This window comes from Pelodiscus sinensis, chromosome 4 (genome assembly GCF_049634645.1).
Source record: "Pelodiscus sinensis isolate JC-2024 chromosome 4, ASM4963464v1, whole genome shotgun sequence".
Classification (NCBI taxonomy): Eukaryota; Metazoa; Chordata; order Testudines; family Trionychidae; genus Pelodiscus; species Pelodiscus sinensis.
The window spans coordinates 75,606,563-75,622,643 of record NC_134714.1 but is presented as its reverse complement, the minus strand read 5'-3'; the positions used below and the strand labels follow the sequence as shown (position 1 = coordinate 75,622,643).

Genomic DNA, 16,081 nt, shown 5'->3' with positions numbered 1-16,081 from the left:
TTCCCTGACAGGGTCACTGCACTCATCTGGCGGTTAGCTGCATCTTCTAGAAAGCTATTCCCTGCAGGTTATAAAATGAAATGGCTATGTCCTCACTTTGAAGAGAGGAATAATTTCATTTGGGTAATGAATATGAAATCAGAGATTGAAGAATTTATGACATGCAAGGATCGTTTTCTTCCACTAAAAATTGAAAGTTTTTAGATTTCACTTATCTCCAAAAGTGTCCAGAAGACTCTGATTTTTCTTGCCATGGCAGACAGAAACATTTCATTAGTGCCATTCTCATGAAAGCGCTGGGAGCCAAGATCCCAGAATGACGTTGGTATGGTTAAAAACACAGAGAGGCAAGTCAAAGCTACACGCACAGGATGGTTGGAATTAAACGAAAGAGAAACATTTGTTGTGAGGGACAAAAATATAGTCCAGAACCAGAATATATTTGCCTTTCCTTCAAGTATCTCCCAGTGCCTATTTCTTGAGAGCAATTGTTGGGCTAGATTTGTATTTCTTTTGAAGATGATCAGAGGACTGACCAAATTTAAATACATTGAATTTAACCCTGTCACCTATTTAGACAGCTAGAACCCTATCAAATTGCGTCAGCCAAATACTAGTGAGGGGGGAAATGAACAAAAATTGGAAACATAGTGAAGATGCAAATAAGAAATGTAAAGGAAGCCGACCTCTGTGATCACTGCATACAAAGCAATTTGTTAAACAGACTACAGTATCAACTGCAGCTACAAGTGGCTCTGAAGAAACAATGGACATTAAAGATAGATAGTTCTGCAAACTGAGAATAACGAGGCCCATGTAACGGTGGCCTTCAGTCTAAGAGGGACAAGGTTCATAATTTTTCATCTGTTTGGGGAGGTGCGGATAATTTAATGTCATTTACCCATGAAAATCCACAAGGACCAAACAATATAAGCAGTTTTGACATTGTAACATTCTAGGAATGATCATCTGAACTAGAAAATAAAAAATAAAACAAATATTTTTAAAAAATTATTTTAAATCAATTTTACAATAGATTTTTTTAATATATTAAAAGAGGCTCAATAAGGGCCAAAGGTTTGGATAAGATCTTATTTTGCTCAAATAGTTCTGAACATCACTACTTAAGAAAAATGACAGATCTGAATAAAATCTTTGGAGCTGAACACTTTTAGGAAACTACAACCCAGGTCCACTTCTGTTCACAAAAAAAGTGACAGTAAATGGTAATAGGTGAAAGGTTTTAGGATTATGTGCAGGTACCATTTATGCAATGAAGCCGGAAATTAGACAGCAATGTCAACAAAAGGAACAAAAGCTTCATTCAAAGTATGTTTTTTACAAATTTTCTGCAGAGGAAATTAATCTGAATTGACTTCACAATCTATATAGTCTCTCTTTCCCTGCCATTTGATACATAAGAAACATTAATGAAGAGGAAAAAACAAAAGCAGTTATTAAAAATGTGACATTACCACAAAACAGGAACATTCCAACTATACATTCTCCAAATGGTCAGGTAAATCACGAGAAAGGGAAGGGACAAAAAAATTTAATAGTAGAAATCTAATAGGAAGAGGAAATGGAGAAAAGGAAAGTGAGTGAAAATGAAATGGGAAAGGAAGACAAAAGAGGCGATCAGGATGTTGTACACAAGTAAGTTGTATTGCATTGTACAACGCAACTGGCATTGTAATGCAGACTAACTGGAAAATTCCAGAGATATGATCTGCATCTTATGAGTGTAAAAGAGAGAGTACAGTTCCCTTGTTAATACTACCCACAGACTCTAAATACTGATGCAGACATCATTAGAAGAGAAACCGAGTCATAGAACTACTCATCAACCACGCCTTAGCAGTGTTCGCTCTTAATGAATCATTTCCATCTACAGTTTGCAAAATGATACATTCCCTTCCCTGCTCACTATTCCTATTCCCAATATGGCAACTTCACCTAGTAGGTGGAATGTGAGTCCGAGACTAGGGCTCTGTCCTTGAGTCGCCATGTCATTTCACATCTCTGTATCTCACTTTTCCCATAGGTAAATGATAACTATTCATGGTTACCCACCTTTCTAACGTGATTTGAGTTCTGCAGTTGAAAAGCACTAAACATTGTTATCATTAAATTCACAAAATAGATATACAGCATAGGGGACGCTGGACAATTGCCCTACTTTACAGTCTCTAACACCGACCATCTCTACTTGGGAGCCTCCTTAAAGCATCCCTCAACATCGACTCCCCTCCCCCAGTTGAGAAACACTGATCTAGATGAGTTGACCTATCCGCAGGAAGACCTCTGCATACCCCAAAAGGTACATATTCCCTTCGTTAAGAATCACTGTTGTAGTTGACTATCACTGTTTACCTTTCTTTTCCCAGTCAGCTGTCAGCCTTCATGGTAGTAGCCTCTTTTACACCCACTGTATGCTGCTTTCCAGACAGCATTACTTGCAGCAAGAGATCTGGAAGTTTTACCACAGCCTGATATTATTTTTGCAAACACACGGCACAGCGTATCAGCCTACTGGTGTAGTAGTGCCTGCAGTTCCAATGATCACAGAAATTCCAAGCCTACTGAGATGATTGCAGTCATGAATAAAGAAAGCAAACCAATATACTTTCCAGCTGTGGCTATATATGATTTTTACTGTGAATTGGTGTGATTGCTTTGGCTTCAGCATGAATAATTAAATTGTGGCCTGCCCTTCTTTTGGTCCCATCGTTTTTGCTTTGTGACACAGCAAATAACGGATGTTGTTCACAATAAGCTGCATTGTGCTGTACCACACAAGTGGCGTTGTAATGCAGACTGACTGGAAACCCTCACCCCCATCCCTGAGATATGATCTGCATCTCATAGGTGTACAGGAAAATTCAACTTCCTTGTTAATACTATCCACGGATAGTAGATGCAGACCTCATTAGAAGGGAAACCAAGTCATGGAACAATTCAGCAACCAAATGCACTGGAATTAACTGGGGTTTCAATCTGAGAGAAGCTCTAAGAAATCCCTTTCTTTGTGTCATTTGTCATTTCTCATTGCTCTTCTCTGATTCATTCATATGTGGAAATTCCCTCTTCGTGCTTTGGGTGGGGTCAGCTACAGCGGGAGCAGTGTAATCACTGCCAGCTGCTACAGTTATAGTTGCTACCACTGTAAGGGAGATTATGGTTTGAAGGGTAAGGAACTGACAAGCACTCTGATCTGACATTCACTGCTTTGCTACCAGGATTGTAGCAACAGCCATAGTGGCCATTATAATTTACATACTACCTTACTGGAGGTGTTAAGGCTTGCTTTGCAGGGATTATTGCTTCTTTATGGGTGACAGGCTATTATGATACAACTGCTCAGTGAAGTGCTGAATTTGCCTGAGAAATTACACCAAAAAGATTGAAGATGTGTCGATTGCCCCTAATCCATAAAGAATGGCCTGGGACCACCAAATGTATTAGGGAAGAAGGATGGCCATATGATTAAAGACAAAAAATTAGGAGACAGGAATCTGCGTTATAGCAGTTTTATGGCCTTTTTAAAACAGGGAGCTAATGATGAAAAAGTTCATATCTTGTCTCCAGTTTCTATTAATACAACCCTAACTTTTGTTGACCTTCAAGATGAAGTGTAAACTTCAGTGGATCTACTACATGAATTTCAGTGCTGAAAATTGAAACTAGTATTTGATTAAGGATAATCGTATGTTCTTGTTTATTAACTGATGTGAAGAGATCTGTTGTGCTTAGTGCTGAATGATTTTTCAGACCAGCAGCACTGATCTTTGAAAATTGTAGGCGATTGCTGCCTTTAAAGGTGCTATATAGATAATTGTGACTGCTTGATCAAGGTCACAATAGGGAACTGCTCTGGTTTTGTATTCAGTCTTAACTTTGACTGGTATTGATTTGTTGTTCTTTTTAAAGCAAGAAGGACTATTACAGTAGGCAGTGCTTGTTCTATTATTAGCCTCTCTATGAAATTAGGTACACAGTGGGGAATTATGCAAATTCAGTTATGGATGTGTATAAAGCAATTAAAATGGAAGTCTATGTTAAATATATAGAAATAGATTCAGCTATAGCCATAGCTAGATATATGCCCCTATGCTAGATAAAGGAAATGGCAACTCAAGGGTTTAATGCATACATTTCCTTTCCCTAGCCCTGATTCTATAGTTTGAAAGGATCATTAACTACAACAGCCAGAAACACAGCAAACACAAGAGTACCATCATTGGAAAGTAAAAACACAGCTAGAAAAATGTAGAATCCCCCCCGAGTCCTTGTAGGTCCCATAGTTTTCAAAGCCACAGGCATTACATCTTTGCTGCTAATTACTTTTCCCCACCTCTCTTTGTCTATTTCTCTGATATTTCCCAAAGCTTAATCTGTCCAAAACTAATCTATGTTTGTTTCTATCAAACTATCTCTTCTCTGGCAACAACACTACCATCTGCTACTACCTAGTTTTTGCTTCTGAAAATGCTTGGATACAGATATTTGCCCTACCTACAGTGCCTCCAAAATTACTCCTTTCTCTTTCACCCTACTGTCAAATCTGTAGACTATGCTCTAGTTATATCCCAACTGTATTACTGAAATCTCTCTTCTCTCTCGACACTGCTTCTCAAATTTCTAGTCTACCAAATGCGGCATTTCAAAGATCATCTTATTTTCCTGTTTTTCTGACAACAACTTCCCAATTCCTCTCCCTCGGCTCTAGCTTCCTCTATTCTTCCGACTTTTCTTGTCATTCAAAGCTCTCCATACCTCCACCCTAGTCCATAATTGCCTTTTACAGTACTCCTTACATTCATCCAAGCACGTCTCTCGACTACTGCCTTCATCCCCTTTGCACCTTCTCGTTGCCTTCCATGTCCTTTACATTTGAAACATCTTTGCAATTATTATCCAAATGAGGGCAACAACCCGTTTCCCTTTTCTCCTCGAAAGTAGACTGGAGACTGCATCTGTTCCACCAAGCAATCTCACTGTAATGACTGCATGCTAGTCTGTGCCTTATTGTTCTAGGTGGTCCCTGAGCGTGTTTGCACAAGGATTGTTTGGCACACTAACTACTGAAGAACTATCCTATGCACATTTGTGGGGCAATATAAATAGCAGCATCAGCAAAATTAATAATGTTTCTAGACCAGGTCCTTGAAAGTTCCACAGAGAAGGACATGTCAGATATGGTTCTGATGTTTCACTTAATCTTAGCTGAAACTATGAGTTGCTTCCAGTTGTGTGTAAGATAGTTTAGCTTAAAGGGTTTTCAGCCACGTCTGTGGTAACATTTATCCCCCGCCCCATTAGGCCTTCCTCCATCTCCCTCTGCGCACTGTGCTGCCACCATCCCTGACCAAACTCCTAGCACCCCCTTCTCCAAACAATGCAGCACCATCCCTAATGCAACCTGTTGGCTTTACACAGGAGGCCTAAGGGCAGATTTGTATCTTTTCCATTAAATGACTATGGCAGCTCAAACCAATCTTTGTTAAAATCTAGTTACTGAGAGTTTTGGGAGAATGGCCAAGGTACACAATGCTACATCCTTATGGAAATAAACTAGCACAAAGGGCTAGTTCAAATTGTTTTAGGTACAGATTTGCCAAAGACATATATCACCCAAAAGGCAGGTAGTGTCCCTTTTCTCTTTGACTGATGGATACATTATAATTATCCCTTTTCTTTCACCTCCTCTTGTGATGCAACTTTGGCCACCGCTTCTATGCCAATGGGCACTCTGCCTCTCTCAATGATATTCATAGCTCTCCCTTTTATTTACACTTTAGATCCCTGGTTCCATACCAACTTCTTTCGCCAGATGCAAAGAGTTTGAAGGCAATTAGCTTATACAGGTTTTGTGGCAGAATTGGGGAAAATTTATCCCATAGAGGGATTTATCTCCAGTCAAGATGTCCTCTTTCCTACCTTCCGAGTTCTGAAGCCAGAGGTCTAATCTCAAGACAGCAATCTGTCTCCATCGATCCCAATCTTCCCATTAGCCACTGTATTTGTAGGCCTCATACCGTGACTCTAAGAGCTTGTCTACACTTGAGAGTTTTTCTTGAGTACGTACATGGCAGACGCTTTTGTTCTAGAATAAGAGTACCTGTGCCCGGAGTTAATCAGGATTTCTAAAACAGGAGCAACTTTGTTTAGACAAGTCCTAACTCTGCTTAAACATTCATTGATGTCATCATCACTTCCCAGCAGAACAAGTGAAACCTACCCTACCTGCAACTGAGACCTGGTAAGCAAACTAGAGTGTCAGAGATGAGTCTGAACCAAAATTTCAGATTCAAACATTTCCAAACTTTAGGAAGATTCAAACATGGGAGCAAATCTGAATTTCACACTTCAGGACTTCTCTTTTACATCGTGTTCCAAATGTAACTGCTAGTATTTTCTGACACACTGTAAGTAGGATACTATTACAAATAAGCTGCCATTTTAAAGTCATTAATCGGTAGGATGGAATGCACTGCTAACAAGTAAAACATATTGTAGTTATTAACTAATCCCATGCTCAGCCTCTAAAGAAACTTTCCTGTGAGGTGTATGTGAAGTTTGACATGTTTTTTGTAGCTGCACCGAGAACTAGACTATGGAGTTTTCTTCTCCAAGGTGTTACCTCCAGAGTAAATGCGTACTGTGTTTATTTATGGCACTTTTGCTCAATAAATGAATCCTTTTATGAACTGCCAAAGGATAACCAGATCATCTTAATCATTATATATACATACTAAGTCAAAGTTCTACCTACAGCTCAGATGCACCTCAGACAAGCCTCCAGTTCGTCTACCTGAGTCTAAATGAATTATCCAAGTCCCTGATTTTAGTATGAAATTTTCACTTAGTATAAAAAGAATATTTCAGAATTTAATGCAGAAGGCTTTTTCCAGCTAACATTGATGTGTCTGGAATTATTCATCCTGACACACCCATTCACAGATCTGCAAAACTGGAGCCATCGTAAAAGTATTGATTAGTGCTTGATTAAACAAGAGGTAAGCATAAAAGCACTAAGGTAATGGTGTCTATGAGAAATATATTTTGTTACACTCCCAATAATTGGTTAGTAGAAAACAAAGGTGGAACGATAAGCATTTCCTTCTAAAGCAACTCAAAACAATTTTTGCTACAATGGGACTCTGTTAAAGGCACAGCTATTTTCCCCAAACATTGTTGTGTCTTCGCCACAACTAATTTTAAGGTAATCTTGTCATCCTGGACATTTGATTTTCAGATTTCATTTCTGAAAATAAGTTATTTATTCCAGGACTGATAGGCATACTATGAAAGTGTAGATTCTTCATCTCCATCAAACTCCTCTGTTTGCTCCAATCCCCCACCCTCAAAAAAAAGCTTTAGAGATAGGTCAGAAAAATATGCCATTGCCATAAAACCCTTTCAGATTTCAGTCACAGTTCATAGCAATTAAGTTTCTTTTCAGCATGACTGTCCTAGTTTTTGCATCCCATCCCTGTATTCATTAGCCTTTAGTTCAGCTTGTGTGAACCTAATAATACAGCTATTGTATGCCAAGAGGGTTGCCCCCCCACCATGTCTGTTTTACAGCCTTGGTAGAGCAAAATAAATAAATAACAGCAGTTTCTACAGTTTAATTTAGAACAGTTCTGATGAAGATCAGTCCTCTATTGTACTTCAGTTCTTCATTTAAACTTAACTTTGAGGATCTACAGTTAACGCCTCAGTATTTTTAGTTGTAGTTAACATACATTTTCTTTTCTTGCATGTAAAAAAGAAAAGTTGCACAAGTTCTATTTTGGTATGTTTTTTGCTGGAAAGGAACTTACAGATAATAAACGTTTACTCAAAAATGTGCTAGTGTGACAAGCAGGCTGCTAGCTGGTTAGTTGTTGCTTTCTGAAGCATAAACTTATTAGCAAACATTAGCATTTTCATTCATACATTACTTACGTGTCTCTGCTAGACAAAGCTGTAGCAAGTATAATCCAAAAGTTGCACACAACAAAAACTTGCTCATTGTTTCTTCGGAGTTACTTTGCCAAAACTAAGGAGATCCTTGAAGGTTGCAACAAATCAAAAAAGCCTCATTCAGCCTGTAGTCAATGAGCTCTGAAGTTTGCTGCAGTTTTTATTCTGATTCTAAAGAAACTGAAGCAGTGACATAACAGGGAGGGGGGAGCTGAAAAGTCACACCCATGTGGAAACAAAAGTAGACGGAGCAAGGGGGTGGGTGGGGAAAAGCTACTACTTCTGACTAAGCAGCTACAGTGGGATTTTAGAGAGGCACCAAACCTCTTTTACATATGGGTGTAATATTACTGCTTCTTTGTTGAAAATTTCCACAATTTCTCACGAGTTAACTGAGAAAGGGACTGACTTATCAGCATCCACTCCCTCAGCCTGTTTAGAAGCCTTTTTATTATGACAGGAGAACATAAAATAACTGAGTTTTAGAAATCCACCAAGATATCTATAACTTTCCAAACATTTCTAAATAACATTTTTCTCTTTCAATTTTCTTTCATTTTTCAATGAATTTAGTGCTAGTAAAAAAAAAGGGGGGGGATACTAAAGTGACAGCACAGGGTTATGATGTCCAGGTGAAGTACAGGTAGATTTGATTTTCTTCACACTTACCTTTTCCCAGCATGCCTCTGTTTTGATCTGGAGAGACCACCACTGCAGAAAGTATGAGGGTACAGCTCAGTTTCCATGGCCCATTCAATCCATGGCTTCTCTGCAGACATCACCAACAAGAGAGTTATAATGGTGGGTGATTCTGTGTCAGAAGCATCAGATGCTCACTGGGAACTAGGCTGAAACCAATGATTCCTTCTTTTTATGGTGTAAAGCTGACTACACTACAGAGTTTTTTGGAAAAAGAGTTGTTTTTCCGAAAAACTTCACTTACGTCCATACTGCAATCGTGATATTTCGGAAAAAAAATCAAAAGAACATAGGATTTTTTCCAACATTGGTAAACCTCTTTCTATGAGGAAGAAGCCTTTTTCCAAAAGAGCTTTTTCGGAAAAGGCATGTGTGGACAGGGAAGGAATTCTTTCGAAAAAAGAGGAAAGAGGAAAAAGCACAGGTGCCCAAGTGGCCACTCCATCCATAGCAATCACAGCTTACATGCAAGAGAGCATCCATTCAGTGTGGACACTCTCTTTCGAAAAAGCAGATCACTTTTTCAATGCGCTTTGGCAGTGTGGACACTTTCTTTCAGAAGAAGTTTATTTGGAAGATCTCTTCTGGAAAAGCTTCTTCTGAAAGAAGCCTGCAGTCTAGACGTAGCCTAAGAGAAGAACCCAAAAGGCAATAGTAGAGTCGATGAAAGTATGACAACTATTTTCTATAGGTACATCTACTGATTGCAGTGTTGAGTTTTATATTAAAGTTGTTGAGAGATGCAGATGGAAGGGTCTGGAGACTATTTATGCATGCATGGGTACAACATGAGTTTTGATAGTATAAGGTATCACCGTCCTGTCCTGTTCTGTACATTCTCCAAAGTCCATACCTCAACTTCCCATCTGTGATGTCAGTTATAGTGATGGCTTACATGAAGTAAATATTGTTTCATTGGCACTGGGCAGAGACCACAGCACACATTACACATCAGTCTTTAACAACTAGGACATAGCAATGGCTTTCAGTCACTATTGATAATATTTAGTCCTGCATTTAGTGCAGGGGTCTGCACTAAAAGACCTCTCAAGGTCCTTCTAGGTCTATGATTCTGTGATGGATCAGAGGTACATTTTAGTGAGCAACCTACAGATTAAAATTTCTATATAATTTTACTATTGATATTATTGAACCATCTATTTCACACATTAAAGATTTTCTAAATTAATGTTTAATTTCACAAATGATAAACAATGGAAAAGTACAGTGTATAGGTTCTCCCACCACAGGAACAAAATCTTTATACAACAAAGGACTTTTTAGGAATTTTGAATGAGATTTTGGAAACAACACACAGTATTTCAGGATGTGCCTGTGAAACAGAAGATGTAGTATTTTGACAGCTAGGGGAACAGCAAGTTCTCGGTGAAGGAAACTCTTAAATAATCTCTAAAGGAAAGTGGTGTAAGGTCCTATTCTAGGACATCTTTCAAACTAGATTGGACAAATCACTAGGAAATCTATTATAAAAATCTGGATAAGGTTGAAGGACAATGACTGAACTCTAATGAGTCTTTCCAGTATCTAATTCCATTATATGAAATTTAAAATCCAGAATAAAGTTAGGTTCTGGAGCATTTACAAGACAGACATAATGAAACTACCGAGAGGACTGATGGCTTTTGTAAACATTTCTAATAATTCATTCTGAAAAATGGCTGGCTGGCCTTCCTCAGCGACTCCCATTTTTAGAAACTGCAAATGGGACATGGTCAAAGTGGAATCCTTTCCTTAAATCATGCAGACTCAGAGTTTTGTTTATGTAGTGTACAACTTCAAAGTTATACTTTAAACATATTTCATGTGGATGTATTAACGTCTCTTTGTTCAAGCTTGATAAATGCTGAGATTCCAAGGCTAGGAGGGACAATTGTGATCATCTAATCTGACCTCATGCACAATACAGGCCATAGAACTTCCCCAAAATAATTCCTAGAGCAGATCTTTTAAAAAGACATCCAATCTTTATTTAAAAATTGCTAGTGATGGAGAATCCACTGTGATCTCTGCCAAATTGTTCCAGTGCCTAATTTCTCTTACCATTAAAAATTTACGCATTGTTTCCAATCTGAATATGTCCCATGTTTGGATCATGTTATGCCTTTGTGCCCAAGATTGAAGAGTCCATTATTTGTTCCCCGTGAAAATACTACAGCAAGTCATCCCTAACTTTCTCTTTGTTAAGCTAAATTAATTGCGCTCCTGGAGTCTGTCACAATCTGGCATGTTTTCTAATCCTTTAATTATTCTTGTGACTGTTCTTTGAGCACGCTCCAATTTATCAACATCCTTTTTGTATATAGACAACAGAACTGGTCGCAGTATTTCTACAGCAGTTGCACTAATAACAAATATGTAAAATAACTTCTAATTTTTTCAAAAGAAAATATATATTGTTCATAGGCTTATAGACTATTAAGAGAGCACTCTAGTCTATTTATTGATTGATTGAGTAAAACTAGACTGCCCTTGAATTATGCGCCATTTTATCAATGATTTAGCTATTCCAGGATGCAAATAGGCACATGAGAACATAAGAATGACCATACTGGGTCAGACCATCATCTAGCCCAGTATTTTGACAGTAGTCAATGCCAGGTGCCCTAGAGGGAATGAACAGAACTGGTAAACATCTAGTGATCCACCCCTGTCGCCCATTCCCAACTTCTGACAAACAGAGGCTAGGAACTCCATCCTTGTCCATTCAAGCTAATAGCCATTGGTGGACTTATCCTCAATGAATTTATCTAGCTCTTTTTTTAATCATGTTATAGTCTTGGCCTTCAGAACATCCTCTGGCAAGGAGTTCCACAGGTTGATTTTGTTGGGTGAACTACTCCCTTTTGTTTGTTTTACACCTGCTACCTATTCATTTCATTTGGTGACCTCTCATTCTTATGTTAGGGGATAGAGTAAATAACTCTTCTTTATTCACTTTTTCCACGCCAATTAAGATTTTATAGACCACTATCAAATCCCTCCCTAGTCATCTCTTTTGCAAGCTGAAGAGACCCAGTCTTAAATATAGCCCTGTGTGTCTAATTGGAATTATAGAAGGAAAAATATAACAATTTTGTAAAAACTCTAAAAACTGCACTAAACTACTCTTTTTATACATAAAACATCAAAGTGTTAAGGTCCAATCAGTGTTAGAAAAAAAAAACCTAGCTTATCAGCTGAAGTAAATTGGAGAGTTCCACTGATTTTGTAGAAGGTATGTCCATTTACAGCAGCTAAGTATCTTTCTTTTCCCTCTGGAAATGGGAATTCTTGGCTTTCAACTGGAAAAAAAACTTCCAGGTCTACCCTATGTGGGTCTCAAGACAACAAATCATAAACCCGTGACTCATCTGTTCTACATTGTAGAATAGAGTAATTTTGGGGAAAATTCCTTATTGGGGTGGGATTTGGTTGGAAAATATTGTTGTATGGGATTGTATAGAGATTTAGAATGTTAGAAGTAGTCCAGGTAAATAGATGCCTTAGTGCATAGTTCAAGAGAGGCTGTCAGAGCTACATGATAAATACACTTTATCACCTGGATGTCACCACATGTGGTAAACCACTAGCCAGGTAATATACATTTAATACATACTTTTGTCCACTTTGTCTGCCCTCTGCCCACTAATCCATCTTCCTGGGACTTAGTTTAACATTCCAAATTGTTAAGCCACTTCAAACAGATGCCTTTAAACAATACCTGACACAAAACTGTTTCCTTCTTTTCCACCTAAATGTGGAATTCCACATCCTTCTCCTCCTCCCAAAATACTTTGGCCTGAGGAGTTGGTTGATCACAGTTTAGCCCAGATTTTGGATTCATAATGTTGGCGGGCTAGAGAAAGGAGCTTTATGACACTTAGAAAAGGAATTGCCCTACTGTTTTAGTGGAATATGCAGCACTGGTGTTTACTCAGAGACAGCACCATGTTATAGGCACATAAAAATCCTAAGCCAGATCCTCAACGGATGTAAATCAGCACAGTGCCACTTGTCTTTAATGGAGCTCCACTGATTTTCCAGAATTAGAGATTTGCCCCCATGAAATTATTAGGTACCAAAAGGATATTTCAATAGCTAAATATTTGTAGTTCCTAAAATATATATTCTTAGAATTTTTTTACTCTCTCAGTCCTCAGCTTGGCTACAAACACCGAAGAACAGTAAATGTAACACAACTAAAAATATTAAATGCTCTCAAACTTTTCTAAAATGGCTTTTCTATAAAGCTCCTGGAATGGGGTATAGAATTTATAATGGTGTTAGGTACTACAGAAATTTTATTTCTATTCATGTGAGCACCTGAACAGTTGATTCTTTGTTTCATCATTCATAGTGTTGTAGGTATCACCAATTCATATTGCTAAAGACATTATTATGGATTCTGCAAGTATTTTGATCTCTAGTAAAGCTGTATATGTGGTTTACAACAGTGTAAAAAAAGTATCTACACTGGGATGCTCCTCTTACAGAGTGAAATTCTAGTCCCATTGAAGTCTCAAAACTTCCAGCTGACTTAGCAGGATCAGGATTTTACCATGGTGTTTGTATTTATATACACAGTAAGATGTATAGTTTGATGCGTGCAATAGACCTTGTAAAAGATTCAGTCAAAATGGACTTTATTTACGGCACATAGTTTCCCAGTAAAACAAATGTATGCAAAAAATTCCCTGCTAAAAAATAGAGAGATTTTGTTGAAAAAAATGATTTTTTTCTAAGCCTAAAACCTCCAGTTTTAACAAAGTTTTCCATGTACTATCAACAGCTAAAAATACAGGCAGTCCCCGGGTTACATGGATCCGACTTACATCAGATCCCTACTTACAAACGGGGTGAGGCAACCCCGCACTAGCTGTGCCCCCTCCCCTCCCAGCAGACCAGGGAGACGCAGAGCGGCTTTTCTCAGCAGATACCTCAGCTTGAGAATAAAGGACTGAGAGAAGTGAGGTGTGGGAGAATAAAACTGAGCTCTGGAGAAATGTTTGGCTAGAGTTTCCCCTACAATATGTACCAGTTCTGACTTACATACAAATTCAACTTAAGAACAAACCTACAGTCCCTATCTTGTACGTAACCTGGGGACTGCCTGTATGTAGAGAAAAAATATTTGTTCACATTTTTTGTGGGACTGAAAATAGTTTCCCACCCAGCAACCCAGCCACACACCCCGCTTACTGTCTAAATACACACTGGAGCCCCTGAATACATAGAATAAAGTGGAATAAAAGTATAATGCTGTTTAAGTGGGTTATGGTGTGCAATTTGTAACCAAACCTTAGTTCAGAGTAACATGGCCTGTGATTCAGAGTAAGACAGTTTTACTTTCAACACCTGTTATTAACTATTAAGCACAAAAGGATTTTTTTTAATCTATTTTGGTCCTGTGTTCCCACTCTGAAATCATTGTTAAATTTCAGCCTAGCTTTAATTGTCACCGTTAATCCTGAAACAGAGTTTTGTAAAGGAAATGATCCTAAACTTTCTGATAGAAAAACCCTCTGAAGTGCACCTCTGTGCTGACTCAGACAAGCGGCTCCTTTGGCCGGAGGGCAAAACACTCCCTCCCTTGGGAAACTGGGCACTGGATTCTACTCCCATCAACTTTGTGTTCCCAGATGTAATTTACTGCCTGTATCCTGCACAGTGTTAGGAAGATAAACAATGACTCCCAGTTGTTTATTTCTAAAAAGAGAAGCAACTCAGAATGGTACCTTCATGTTGAGCCTCCTCAGCTCCCTCTGCCTTGCTGCTTTGCCGCTGCTCTCCCAATCATGAACTAAAACAATTCAGAGCAAAAGCTGCAATAGCGTCTGATGTTCAAATTTATAGTCAAGGACATTTCACAAACGCCCTTCTGCTTTGGAGCACGTGCTTCCACCAGCTTCCTTAAGTTTAATGTTTAATCAAAAACACTTGATCCCTGGCCAGCCCATATAGCCTGCAGCATTGCACAGAAAAGAAGACATGTTGTCCGTCCCCCTTTGCCATCTCTCCACCATCGACCATTTTCTACCTGTGTGTGTGAGGCAGGGATGCATAGTGGGAGATCTGCACAGAGCATACAAGAGATGCAGCCACAAGCCAGATGTGTGTGCTAGCATGTAGCAGAGGCATATTGAATGCATTAGTCACTAACCAAGCCAAAATTCTGGGGGATGGGGAGAACTGGAAGGGAAATCAGGAAATAGGCTCTCTGTAGGTAGTTGGAATTATTCCCTCTGCCACCTCAGGAAAGCCTGGTGTGGAGTAATGAGAACCTGAAAACGTACATCTTGAGGTATACACTGCTATTTGTATGCTAATCCTTTTGTCCCTCTTTCCTTTTATGTTTAGTAATAGGTGGAACATACACCTATGGGTTTCTCTCTCAATGTGTCTTTCAGTGTGTCCCTTCTCTCACTCTCTCCTTCCCTCTGTTCCTCATCCATAGGCACTCCAGCCTTCACTCAGCTACTTCCCCTATCTCATACTCTTTCCCCTCTTCTAGATCTCTCTGTTCTTGGTCTGTCATCTACTCTTCCTCTTTGGTACACTGTATATTTAAATGGTTGGGCCAGACTTACAAAGCCCCAGAACAACAGATGAGCTATACAAACACACACACTCCTGCTACCTAGGTAAAACTCCTACGTCTGCATCTGACAACTCGTACTGCACATGCAAATATGTATTTGTGTGTTCAGCTGCACAGGATGGGCTGGTCTGAAGCCCTTGGAAGTCAAGGAGATTTCAATGGGCTCTGAATCAGTCCATATGTGCATACAGGATCCAGGTTTGGGGGCAAATGCAGACCCATATGCAGGAATTTCTGGGGATGGAGAGCTTTTTTGGTAAATCTGGACCACAAGGCTGTGAATAGGGTCTCCCATGTGAGTGGGAAAATCAGCCCCATCCTTCTCCAGGCTGGCCAGAGCACAAGTGAAGGAGTCTCAGGCAGCGCACCACTCCTGCCTTTGCCTGGTCAGCCAGAACATGATTACTTGGGGGAGCATGGGAAGCACTTTTGCACCCTTTGCACACCTTCCAATCTCCTCCCTTCCCCCGCACATACGGTCCTGAAATGTGGGGGTTTGTTCTAGTCACATGCATTATGCACAGCTCACCTGTTGCATGAACAGTTTGCCCTGTTTGTGTAGGGTGGCACTGCCTGGTTAGATTCACAGCCGATGATAAACACAACATATGTTACTATTTGAAAAAAGCAGAAGCAAAATTCATGTTGGATTTATCTCTGTGACAGTTACTGGTTGCAAAGCAGCAGTGCTGGATGTGTGCCACCCCTGTTACTGACACAGCCATGCGTAAGTCGTACACTAAATAGAAGCGTGCGGGAATGAATGTTCAAGTCTTTCCTTTCCATTAGCAAACAACTCACTAAAGCATACAT

General features: G+C 39.2%; 1 protein-coding gene across 20 annotated transcripts in view; it reads right to left on the bottom strand.

Moving 5' to 3' along the window:
- CD44 (CD44 molecule (IN blood group)) overlaps window positions 1–14,555 on the bottom strand; it is a 94,331-nt gene extending 79,776 nt beyond the window's left edge. For 14 of the 20 annotated variants that reach the window (XM_025185327.2, XM_075927477.1, XM_025185324.2 and 11 more), the window contains exons 1-2: window positions 14,406–14,554; window positions 8,641–8,740 (exon numbers count right to left, since the gene is read on the bottom strand). In XM_025185327.2, coding sequence (XP_025041112.2) covers window positions 8,641–8,740; window positions 14,406–14,411 — 106 coding nt within the window. In that variant the 5' untranslated portion in view covers window positions 14,412–14,554. Of the gene's footprint in view, window positions 1–7,953; window positions 8,247–8,640; window positions 8,741–14,405 lie in introns of those variants that run through there. The other 6 variants (XM_025185320.2, XM_025185325.2, XM_075927473.1 and 3 more) reach the window with 2 other exon arrangements.
- Window positions 14,556–16,081: the final 1,526 nt, after the last annotated feature.